Raw genomic sequence first — 12,913 nt, forward strand, 5'->3', positions numbered from 1 at the left:
CCCGGGGCCCTCTGCACGCCCGGAGGGCGAATCTCCCGGGAGAGGGGCGGAGCCCACCTGTGACCCGGCTGCTCGGCGGGCGTCTCCCATGGCAACCGCGAGAGGCGTGGCCTAGGGCTCGGCCCCGCCCCCTCTCGACAAGTCGGACAACGATTGGCCCAAAGGCGCGGCGGCGGCGCGGGGGGCGGGCCTTAGGCGCCCGGGCCGCGCCGCCATTTTGGGTTGTGCGGGCCTCGGGACGGTGCGAGCGCGGCGTCGGCCGGGGAGGTGCGGCGGCTCCGAGGCGGGAGGCGGAGGCTGAAGGCGGAGGCGCAGGCGCGCGAGGTCAGGTTGGAGCCGGGCAGCGCCCCCGGGGGCAGCGGCGGCGGGGGCAGGATGAGCGCGGAGGCGGCGGACCGGGAGGCGGCCACCTCCAGCCGGCCCTGCACGCCGCCGCAGACCAGCTGGTTCGAGTTCCTGCTGGAGGAGTCGCTGCTGGAGAAGCACCTGCGCAAGCCCTGCCCGGGTAGGCGCGGCGCCGGCCCCGGGGGGAGGGACCCGGCCCGGATACCCGGACCCGACCCCCGGGGCCCGACCTCGACACCCGGATCCCGACCCGGATACCCGCTCCGACCCGGACCCAGACCCCGACACCCGACCCCAGACTCCGACCCCGACCCCCGGGCTCCGACCCCCGAACCCCGTCCCCGGTCCCCACGCCCAGTCCCCAGCCCCCTGACACCCCGACGGCACCCCGACCCCACCCCCCGACCCCCGATCTCCCGATCCCCGGATCCCCCGATCCCCGACCCCCCATCCTCGACCCCCCGATACCCGACCCCCCAACCCCGACCCCCCCATCCCCGACGCCCCAATCCCCGGATCCCCCGATCGCCGGCCCCCAACCCCCGGATTCCCGACTCCCCAACTCCCTGACCCCCCCCGATCCCCCACCCTCCCGATCCCCGACCCCCCGGTCCCCAACCCCCCCCATCCCCGGATCCCCCGAACCCCGACCCTCCCGATCCCCGACGCCCGGATCCCCGGATCCCCCGATCCCCAACCCCCCCATCCCCGACCTCCCGAACCCCTACCCTCCCGATCCCCGGATCCCCCGATCCCCAACCCCCCCCATCCCCGACCTCCTGATCCCCGGATCCCCCGATCCCCAACCCCCGGATTCCCGATCCCCGGATTCCCGACTCCCCGACCCCCCCATCCCTGACCCCCCCATCCCCGACCCCCCCGATCCCCGACCCTCCCGATCCCCGACCCTCTCGATCCCCGGATCCCCCGATCCCCGACCCCCGGATTCCCGATCCCCGGATTCCCGACTCCCCGACACCCCCATCCCTGACCCCCCCATCCCCGACCCCCCCCATCCCCGACCCCCCCCATCCCCGACCCCCCCATCCCCGATCCCCGGATCTCCCCGATCCCCGACCCCCCATCCCCGATCCCCGACCCCCCATCCCCGATCCCCCACTCCCCGACCCCCCCATCTCTCCATCCCCGACCCTCCCGATCCCCGACGCCCCAACCCGCCCTCCTCCCCCCCCCCCCCCCGACCGTCGCTAAGCCTTCAGTATCCCGGAGCCGGGCGCGGGGAGGGCTGACACCGCAAAGCCCCGACCCCCCCTTGGTCCTTTTACTCTTGGGGGTTCTTAGCTTCCGGGAGGAGGTCCCGCGGGGTTGGGGGCGGGGGGGGGGGGCTGGGACACCCCCTGCGGGACTCCGGCCTGAGGCCCCTTTGCCGAGGGAGAGAAATTGCTGTGGGGGGGCTGGCCCCCGCGGACTCGTTATCATCTTAGGTCCTTTGAACGTTCTGGTTTTCGGGGAGATAGGGCTGTAAGTTAACGTGAGAACGGCTGGAAGAGTAGGGAAGGCTGATATCCCAGGGAAGGAGGAGGCCTCCAGGGCTTCTGGATGGAGGGAGGGGCGTGAAAAAGAAGTTTCTTCTATAGGGTTTTGCTCCCAAAGTTCTTGAAGATGTAGCTCGTTCGGTCTCCTTGAGCCCAAAGCGGTGGAGACCACTCTGCCACAGCCATGGTTTCATCCCCTCGATCCTTCCATAGTTCTTTGAATTCATCATTTCTCACACAGTTACTGAGTGCTTTTTGGGGGGCAGGCTTAATGCTGCTCATGTTTTATCTCATTTAATTCAGCCGTCATAACCTCAGGTAGATGGCGGTGTCCTCTGTTTTGCATGATGGAAACAGGTGCAGAGAGGTGACTTGATGCAGGTCGCACTAATTGTTAAAACAGTTCCATAGATGGCCTGTCTTCTCTCTCTCTCTTTTATTTTTTTGGAGAAAAGTTTTAATTATTATTATTTTTTATTCATGAGAGGCAGAGACACAGAGGGAGAACACAGGCTCCATGCCAGATGTGGGACTCACCCTGGGGTCATGCCCTGAGCTGAAGGCAGACACTCAACCACTGAGCCCCCCAGGCGTCTAGAACTGTCTTCTAATTTGCTGACCTGGAAATCCGAGACATTGTATTCTTTGTTGTGATGTATTTTCTTCTGCACCAGTCTGATCACCATTCTCCTTCCCGCCCTTCCTGGTCTTCCCTGCAATGCCAAACATACCTCTTAGAAGTCCTATTCCTTAGTGCTTATAACTACACAGCTCTTGGAATTCTTTGTGGCCAAAAACCAATACAGTGAAACTTTTTGCATCTTCACAATTAGAACTTAAACTTAAGAGTTCATTTTCTTTTAAATCCTAGATCCTGCACCAGTTCAACTTATCGTTCAGTTTTTGGAACAGGCTTCCAAACCTTCAGTTAATGAGCAAAACCAGGTGCAACCTCCACCTGATAACAAGAGAAATCGTATTTTAAAACTGCTTGCTCTTAAAGTTGCTGCGCATTTGAAGTGGGATTTAGACATACTAGAGAAAAGGTACATAATATTTAAAAGAAATATGTTTTTGAAGCTCTACTTAGATATTTTGGGTTATTTCTATATATGCTTTTATGGTAATCAGGCCCTAAAGTGCAAGTTATTTTTCTCTATATTCTTGGTAAAATACTGCAACTGCTTTCAAAAGGTGTAAAGTTTTTGAATGTTAGGTGCATTTAAATCGCCTTTTAAAACATGAACTTGGGCAGATCTGGTGGCTCAACGTTTTAGCACCGCCTTCAGCCCAGGGGATTATTCTGGAGACCCGGGATTGAGTCCCAAATCTAGTCCCACATCGGGCTCTCTGCATGGAGCCTGCTTCTTCCTCTGCTTCTTCCTCTGCCTCTGTCTCTGCCTTTCTCTCTGTGTCTCTCATGAATAAATAAAATCTTTAAAAAATAAAAGTAAAACATGAACTTAATAATGAGGTAGTTTATCATTGCTTGATGTGATAACTAGGGAAAATCCACACATAAATGGTTTTAAATGTTTTAGTCTATTTTTACATATCTGAAGAAAATGAAAATTAATGATAGTTGTTACATAGTATAGATGATTTGCTGTTAAATAATTCAGTTATTTTTTTTAAGTTTCTTAAGAAATTTATTTATTCGTGAGAGACACAGAAAGAGGCAAAGACACAGGCAGAGGGAGAAGCAGGCTCTATGCAGGGAGCCTGATGTGGGACTTGATCCCAGGACCCCGGGGTCACGACCTGAGCCAAAGGCAGACACTCAAAACATTGAGCCACCCAGAATTCAGTTATTTTTACTGATCCTAAATCAAACACTATCTCCTAAACTATTAAAATATCTTAGTCAGTGCTTATTTGTTAGTAAGTAGTATGAAGGCTATGCTGAGTAAATGACTTGCTTTTATCCCTCTTTTTCTCGCAATTTAAAGAGAAAGTAAAATTCGGAAACAAGGAAATAATAGAGAGACAAGTACTTCTAACATTTTTATATAATTTTTGTTTTCTATTTTTTAAAAATGATTTTATTTGAGAGCGAGAGTGAGTTGAGAGTGAGAACATGGGTGGGGCACAGGAGGAGCGGAGGGAGAGGGAGAAGCCTACTTCTTGCTGAACAGGGATCCTGACACATGGGGTTCTAATTTTTTTTAAAGTATTCTCTGCACCCAATGTAGCGTTCAAACTCATGACCCCGAGATGAAGAGTCAGATGCTCTATTGACTGAGCCAGTCAGGCGCCCCTCTCCGTGTGTGTGTGTGTGTGTGTGTATTATTTTTTTTTTGTGTGTGTGTGTGTGTGTATTTTTGATTTATTTATTTTTTTTATAGAGAATGAGTGGGGCTCAGAGACAGAGGAGAGGGAGAGAATCTCAGATTGACTCTCTGCTGAATCAAATCCCACAACCCTGAGACCTGATCAAAACCAAGAGTTGGATGCCGAACTGACTCTGCTTCCCAGGCACCCCTTCTTTCTCATTTTCCCCCAAATAACAATATGAACATTTCCCCATTTTATTTTTTGGAGATAATTCCATCATGTGGATAATTTTTTTTATGTGGATAATTTATTAACTGTTCTTCCATTGATATTTAGTTTGTTTCAGTTTTTCACTCTAGTAAATCACAGCCTTAAATTTTATCTGAATTTTTGGTTATATCTTTAGTACAGATTATTAAATTGCTGACTCAGGTGGTATAAACATTTTTAAATCCCATGATGCATATTGCCGGATGGCATTCCAAGAGGGTCATACTAGTTTTTCTCACTAGTAGTGTTTAAACACTTTTTTTAGCGTTAAGCATTAGAATTAAAGGAAAGAATTCTTTAATCTGAGGGAGAGCATATCAAGAGATAGTAATGTGTACAAAGAAAGTGTAATGTGTATGGTACAGTTGGAAATTGAACACTGGGATATTTAATAAGCAACTGAAAACTTTTTAGATGTGAAATTAATCCTGTGACTATAATAATTTTTTTAAGTTTTATTTAACTAATCTTTGCATGCAAAGTAGGACTCAAATTCATGATCAAGAGTCACATGCTCTTCCAACTAAGCCATCCAGGCACCCCTGTTAATTTTTTGGAGATCTGTTCTGAAATACTTAAGGAAGAAATGATTTAATGTTAAAAATTTGCTTCACAGTAGTATGGGAAGAAGGGAAGTAGGTGAGAGAAGAGATGAAACCAGATGAGCCATCAGTTGCTAATTGTTGAAACTAAATAATGGGCACTCGGGGGTTCATTGTTTATGACTACTTTTGTGTATAATTTGTTTTCATAATGAGATTTAAAAAAAATTTATTCATGAGAGAGACAGAGAGAGAGGCAGAGGAAGAAGCAGGCTCCTCGCAGGGAGCCCGATGTGGGACTCGATCCCAGGACCCTGAGATCATGCCCTGAGTCCAAGGCAGGCGCTCAACCGCTGAGCCACCTCTCATTATGAGGGGGCAGGCGTCCCTCATAATGAGATTTAAAAAAATATTTTGAATTTGAGTATTTTCATATAAGTTGTTGAGACAGGTTAATAAAATGGCCCCGTGGGGATCCCTGGGTGGCGCAGTGGTTTGGCCCCTGCCTTTGGCCCAGGGTGCGATCCTGGAGACCCGGATCGAATCCCACATCGGGCTCCCGGTGCATGGAGCCTGCTTCTCCCTCTGCCTGTGTCTCTGCCTCTCTCTCTCTTTCTCTGTGTGTGACTATCATAAATAATAAATAAAAATTAAAAAAAAATGGCCCCGTGGATTTAGTCCTTTAATAATGTAATTATTTTTAGTGAAAATACTGAATTGTGTATGCTTCTTATGCAGATATGAACTTTCTGCTTCTTTCTTTTAAGTTTGTCTGTTCCAGTATTGAATATGCTACTAAATGAATTGCTGTGCATCAGTAAAGTTCCTCCTGGGACAAAGCATGTGGACATGGATCTGGCTACTTTACCTCCAACCACTGCCATGGCTATACTTCTCTACAACAGATGGTAAATTTTTTCATAGATCTAAAATGTGTTGGGCAGCCTCTGTTTAGTTGCCCTCTGGCTTTCAGGGTTATGCTTTTAAGGGTCTCTTATACCCTAGAGATCTCTTGGAGGGTGGAGAAAATTCGTGACTGCGTAGTTGAGAAGAGCATTCTGATAAAAATGTGGATGATTTATGAAGTTTTTTTTTTTTTTTTTATTTATGATAGAGAGAGAGAGAGAGAGTGAGAGGCAAAGACATAGGCAGAGGGGGAAGCAGGCTCCATGCACCGGGAGCCTGATGTGGGATTCGATCCTGGGTCTCCAGGATCGTGCCCTGGGCCAAAGGCAGGCGCCAAACTGCTGCGCCACCCAGGGATCCCTGATTTATGAAGTTTTTATGTGAATTAAAACTAGATAATTTATAATACAAATGTACTAAGGAGAACTTGAAAAAATAAGTGATATTTATAATGTATTAAATTTTCTTTTTCTGTTTTTTTCTTCAGGGCAATTAGGACAATTGTTCAAAGTAGTTTTCCTGTCAAACAGGCAAAACCTGGACCTCCTCAGTTAAGTGTGTAAGTTGGCACATATGACCCTTGCTTGGTGCTTTTTTCATCAGAATTAAAAAAAAAATTTCTTGCAAGTTTTTAATAACCCTGGTACAGAAGTGTAAAGTAGAACCCAGAGGGCAGAAGGCTTGCAGGCAGGTAGCTTTGGAGGATTTGGAAGGGTGAGAGAATCAGGTAGGGCTCTGGATATCCAGAATAGAGAGCTATAGAAAGATGAGGGAAGCGAGCACTTTGTGAATTGTGCCTTTTGTCTTTAGTAAGTGTTAGCTCACCTGCTCTGAAGTATTGAAATTTTTTTAATGTAATTAAATTATTTGAATAAGTATTCTGTATATAGGGAAATCATTTTAGAGCACCTTAGACCATAGTTTCTAACTTGATATAGATGAGTTTTTGCTGTGTTTTAGTCTTAAATTGAGGATTATTATTATTATTTTTTTTAACACAAAGCAAATAGGAAAATAATAGTTAAATAAGCATCATAATTGAGTTTTGGGGGGTTTTTTGTCTTGTTTTTTTGGAAGAATTATTTGTTTTAGAGAGTGTGTGCAAGTAGGGGGGAGGGGCAGAGAGAGAGAATCTTCAAGAAGACTCCACCCTGAGCATGGAGCTTGACTGGGGGCTCTATCCCAGGACCTTGAGATCATGACCTGAGCAGAAATCAAGAGTTGAATGCTTAACTGACTGAGCCACCCATGCACCGAGTTGTTTTTGTTTTTGTTTTTGTTTTTTTAAGCATGAAAAGAAATAGCATTAGGAACATTTTTATTTAAATTCCACCTCACTTTCAAGAATAATGATTTGAAGTTTAGAATTTTCAGTCTTTTGAGTAACATTTGATATTTTTCAATCATTTCTCTTTCAGTATGAATCAGATGCAACAGGAGAAAGAGCTAACAGAAAACATTTTGAAAGTAGTGAGTACCGGCATCAGTTATACTTACACATTTCTGGGGCACGTGCAGAGCACATTCACATACTTCTTATAACCTTAGGTATATGAGAGTTGGCAAGGTCTAGAGGCAATGACAGGTTTTTTACTGTTTAGAACATAGTTTGGTAATAATTGTAAGTTGTACAGCTTTTCAGCATTAATGGTGGTGCTTTGCCACCAATTCTGTTTTCAAATTTTTGTGATACTTGAGCAGGTAAGAGAAATCACTCAGGTGATATCTTTATATAATTTTCCCAAAATTCTACAATAAACACGTTACTTATATTTTAAAATTATTTCTGCAATCAGAAAACTATTAGCTTTTTAAAAAATCTAGTTAATATAAAAGAAACATGGGAGTTTCCATAATTTGAAAATGATCTCTGTAATTCTTTAACACCTACGGTGCCAGAAATACTATGTAAAGTCCAGGAGCTAGGAAAGGAGAGGGAAGATAAGACTGTTCTGTGTTCTGTGTCTGTATAAAATTAATGTGCCATAGTATTTTGAATGTGGAAGAAAAAAAACCTGCATTATTTTATTTTTGTTATGAGTGCCTACTAAAATGGCTGATACATTGAAGCATACAAACATTTCTTGAGTAAGTCAGTGGAAGCAAATCTTTAAAGCATTTTTCTTTAAATTTTCTGTTAAAAAAAGTATCTTTTTCACTTTGTATTTCTAATTTTCACAATAGGAACTTTGTTTTTTTTTTTGTTTTTTTTTTTTTTAATTTAAGGTAACTATCTCGGCACATTTACTTGCACTCCTGCTGTGTTAAAAATTTTTTTGATAGCTTAGGACAAGCTACGAAATATCCTGTAAATATATTTTGGTTAATTTTCTGTGGTTTCTGTATTTTAATAATTTTTTAATTGAATTTTTGTAGCTAAAAGAGCAAGCTTCTGATTCTATTTTGGTACTGGAGGCAGCCCTTAAATTAAACAAGGATCTTTATGTCCACACAATGAGAACTCTAGATTTATTGGCAGTGGAGCCAGGCATGGTAAATGGAGAAACTGAGAGTTCTACTGCTGGATTGAAAATCAGAACTGAGGAGATGCAATGCCAGGTATTTATATCTGTATTTAATCAATATATGACAAATTTTTGGAAAATCTTAAGTGAGATCATTCTAGTATTTTTAATTAGAATTTCTGCCTTTGTCTCTTTCATTTTGACTTAAGATGCTATTAAAACTTTGAATCCTATTTAATTTGTAAATTTTATAAGACTTCACTTGAAATTTTTCTAAAAGAAGTGGAAGGGAAATTTTATTTGATTTTATCACCTCTGAAATTTTTTCCCAGTCGTGTTTACGATACAAAGTTGAAATACTGAGAATACAGTGAGCATGTAACTGATTTTACAGTTCATTGATATTATTAGATATTTGATTAGACAAAAAAACAAAAACCCCACCCTGCAAAACAAATATTGTGCTTTGAAAAATATAGGCTTCTAGAGAAAGTAGTTTCTCTAAGGATCTTAAGGTTGTCTGCTTTCTGTAACTCTGGGCTCTAGCTCCTTTGATCACTTTCAGTTGATGTTGTGAGATATCTTATGGATTCATGTTGTCGGTTTCTCTGCTGGATTGTAAACTCTCTGAGGTATCTCTTTTTTAATGGGTATTTTGCATCTTCCTCACTTTGTAGCACAAGATCTTTAGTGTAACAGAAATTGTAAAGTATTAAAAAACTGCCTAAAGAGGGCCACGAGGATAGTGCATCTTACATTCTGTATGCTCTTCTTTGTGTTAGTTGGCATGTCGCTTTCTTTTTTGAAATGATTTGGCAGTTTTTTTTTTTTTTCTCAGTAATCTACTAATTAATGTAAAGTCTACCCCCAGAGTGGGGCTTGACTTCCCAACCCCGAGATCAAGAGTCACATGCTCTACCCCTTGAGCCATGATTTCTTGATGGGTGCCCCTTGCATGATTTCTTGCATCACTGTTTCCCGTTCTGAAATGGGTGGGAATAGCTAGGGCAGTGTCTGGAGGTGCCTTTCCAGATTAGCTGGTTGCAGAGTTGAAGGTAGTCATTTTTTGGTACCTGGTGAGATGGAGGTCACGGTAGGAATAGGAGTAGTGAGGATTGACAGTTGGTAACTTCTTTAAATTGTTAATGAAACTTGCGTATAGGAGGGCTTCTGGCACTGTAGTATCTTGTAATCGCTGGGAGTCTGTTTAAAAATTATTGGTAATACTTCTGATATTCACTATAGAGTGGGGTGATAGAACCTGAAAAAGAGAACAACTCTTAACAAAACATCTTAGTGTGCTAGGTGAGCTGTCAAATATTCTCTTAATTATGTAGCTGAGTCCTAATTCCGTGTCTTGAATGGCAAATTAATAGCAATTCTCACTTCGTGGCATGTTAATGTTTAAAGTGCATTCTTTACATTACAGAAATGTACCTGACTCAAAAGGAAAATCTTTACATTCTTTCCCCAGTAAAACTGAAAGTATTTACTGTCCTTCAGGGCAGCTTTATTATCGGGCTTTTTGTTTTTAACCTATTGACTGTCTCTTAATTATAGAATTTAAATGTTTTATATATTTATTTTTAAAGGTTTTATTTATTTATTCATGAGAGAGACACACAGAGGCAGAGACATAGGCAGACACAGAAGTAGGCTCCCTGTGGGGAGCCTGATTTGGGACTTGATCCCAGAACCCAGGATCACCACCTGAGCCTAAGGTAGACGCTCAACCACTGAGCCACCCAGGTGCCCCTAGAATTCTTTATTTTTTTAAATTGAGAGCTTGAATTCATGACCCCGGGTTCAGGAGTCACATGCTGTACTGAGCCAGTCAGGTGACCCTAGAAGTTAAACTTGTTTTAATGGGGGTGTCTGGCTGGTCCAGTTGGAGAAGCATGTGACTCAAGTAACTAAGTTGAAACCCCATTGGGTATAGAGATTAAAGATAATTTTTTTTAAGGTTTTATTTATTTACTCACGAGAGACACAGAGAGAGGGAGAGAGACACAGGCAGAGGGAGAAGCAGACTCCCTGCTCGATCCCCAGACCCTGGGATCAAGACCTGAGCCAAAGGCAGACGCTCAACCTCAGCCACCCACGTGCCCCACTTAAAGATAATCTTGAAAAAAGAAGAATTAAAAATAAAAACTTGTTCTAATGGCTAGTATAGTTACTTGAAAATATCCTTCTGATATCTTGTAATCTGTCTTTGTCTGGAGAGAGGAACTACATGAAACTATAATATCTATGTGTGCGTGTGTGTATACATATCTGTATATCCATTTCTTTTTTAAAAATCTTCTTTAGCACCACTTTGTCCCAGATGGGAGGAAGCACTTTAGAGTTAAAATCAGCCAAACATTTAATGTGGATTAAGTAGTGGAAAAGCAGTATCATAGAGGCTGAGAAGAATATATCCTGATTAGTTCTATATATCATGCTTATCAATAAAGGGTAGTTCTAATGGATATCAGACTGTTAGGAGTTTGGAGGAGGAACAAGTATCTGTTAGCTAAGGTTGGTTTTGTGTAGATGGAAATACAGGGAGGGGAAATACAGGGAAGTATATGTCCAAGATCTGATATGAATGGGGACTTGAAAAGGCTGGTGTGGTTGAAATAGAGGAGAATAGAGAGATTTTGAGAGAGAAGTTAGTCCAGATTCTGAGACCCTTGAAGAGTAGGCCAAGGGATTTGAACTTTCTCCTATTTGGAATAATTTGAAGACTTTTTAAAGAAAAATCTATTGTGGCACTGAGGTGGTTCAGTTGGTTGAGCGTCTGACTCGTGGTTTCTGCTCAAGTCATGATCCCAGGATTTGGGATTGAGCCTCACGTCATGCTTAGCATGGAGTCGCCTTGAGATTTGCTCTCCCTCTTTCTCTCAAATCTTAAAAACCAACAAAAAACTCCCAAACCTGTCAGGATGTGTAGAATAAACTTGGGACAGGATATAAGGAGCTATGGGATCGAGGTTCAAGCCTGGGCTCTGCCAGTAGTTGGTTATATGTCTTTAAGCAGACATTGTCCCCTTCTGGGCCTTGCTCTGTCCATAAAACGTTCAAGTTGAATTAAATAAGCTGAGTCTTTGATTTCTGCATTTGATGAATCTTGGCATCAGTTTAAGAATGTTCTTGAAGAAATACAGAAATTCTATTAGTAATTTTTTTAGTTGTCTTTTTCAGTCCTTTTATAGTCATTAATTCAAATTTCTCAATATTTCATTCTGGTCGGTCAGGTGCTCTCCCCCACTTTAAAAAGAAGTGGAGATTGGGGCACCTGGGTGCTGTAGTCAGGTAAGGGTCAGACTCTTGGTTTCGGCTCAGGTCATTCTCTCCCCCGCCCCTTTCCCCGCGCGCTTGTGGGCTCTCTCTCTCTCTCTCTCTCTCTCTCTCTCTCTCTCTCTCTCAATCGTAAAAAAGAAAAGTGGAGATGATAGAGAATCCATTACGATGGTGAGTAGCTGCAGTGGTGACAATAAAATCCGGTTTCCAGAGCAGCTGCTAGCTATCCCAGGGCAGCCCTAGCAGGCGTGTAGCTAGCTGCTTGCTGCTCTCCGCAGTGCTGGCAGCTGTGGCTGCGGAGAGCATCGGAGTCTAGCGTTGCGATGGCTGCAGTGCTCACAGGTCAGTTCTGGCTCTCCTCTTGGCTTCTTGACTCCCTTCAAGTCTGATTCTTGGGCCCATTAATTCTGTAGGCCACCTGAAATGTTAACCTGTTAAATCTGTTTTCTGCTGAAATCAGTCCACTGGATTCTGTTGCTTGTGACTAAGAACATTGTTTCATTGCTCACTGAAATGTGTTTCGCTGAGATAAACATAATTGTGAGTTTTGTCAGCTCTTAAAAATGGAAAATTACTAATAAGCAAATTGATACTCATTACAATTTTAGGTGTGCTATGATTTGGGTGCAGCATACTTCCAGCAAGGCTCCACAAATTCAGCTGTCTATGAAAATGCCAGAGAAAAGTTTTTTAGAACCAAAGAACTAATTGCAGAGGTAAATACAGTGATAAAAGGCACATAACATTCAGTCCTTAAAAAGTATATACTTTTTGGCTTTACTTTTTCTGATGATAGTAAAAATAAGTGTTTATTGTAGTACATTTGCTAAGTTTTAAAAAATACTGAAAACATTTTGAAACTCTGTAATACTACTGCCTAGAAATTACCCCTTTGTCATTTTAGCTTATTTTCTTCCTGTTTCCATTCTTTGTTTTTATTACAGATGAGCTTAGACCAACTATATATACTATATTGTTATTATACTTAAATCTTTTGATATTTAAATGTATTCTCTTTTGCTATATAGAGGTATTGTGATTTACTTCATTTCCCTAGTATTTGGGTATTTATGTTTGCTGCTGTTTTTTTTTTTTTAATATATATAAAGCTGTAATATTTCTGTCTCCAAGCATATGGTGTTTTTGGTTTTTAGATACTTTCAAGTTAAATTCCTACAGATAGAATTATCATGTCAGTGGTTACTAATTTAATAAAGGCTTTGAAGCTTAAAACCAAGTTGCTTTCCAGGTACATTTCACTCAGGTGACTCTGATCTGTAGTGAGAGGTGTGTGTGGTGTTTTTGTTTTTCTCCCTCCAATTGCTAACGT

The 12,913-nt window shown here is 43.2% G+C and overlaps 1 protein-coding gene across 1 annotated transcript in view; it reads left to right on the forward strand.

Moving 5' to 3' along the window:
- The first annotated feature begins 216 nt into the window (after positions 1-216).
- INTS8 (integrator complex subunit 8) overlaps positions 217-12,913 on the forward strand; it is a 51,593-nt gene continuing 38,896 nt past the window's right edge. Inside the window, exons 1-7 of the mRNA XM_055303336.1 lie at positions 217-505; positions 2,713-2,887; positions 5,695-5,835; positions 6,321-6,392; positions 7,252-7,303; positions 8,210-8,392; positions 12,192-12,299. Coding sequence (XP_055159311.1) covers positions 376-505; positions 2,713-2,887; positions 5,695-5,835; positions 6,321-6,392; positions 7,252-7,303; positions 8,210-8,392; positions 12,192-12,299 — 861 coding nt within the window. The 5' untranslated portion in view covers positions 217-375. The remainder of the gene's footprint in view (positions 506-2,712; positions 2,888-5,694; positions 5,836-6,320; positions 6,393-7,251; positions 7,304-8,209; positions 8,393-12,191; positions 12,300-12,913) is intronic.

Source organism: Nyctereutes procyonoides, unplaced genomic scaffold (assembly GCF_905146905.1).
Source record: "Nyctereutes procyonoides isolate TBG_1078 unplaced genomic scaffold, NYPRO_anot_genome, whole genome shotgun sequence".
NCBI classification, from domain to species: domain Eukaryota; kingdom Metazoa; phylum Chordata; class Mammalia; order Carnivora; family Canidae; genus Nyctereutes; species Nyctereutes procyonoides.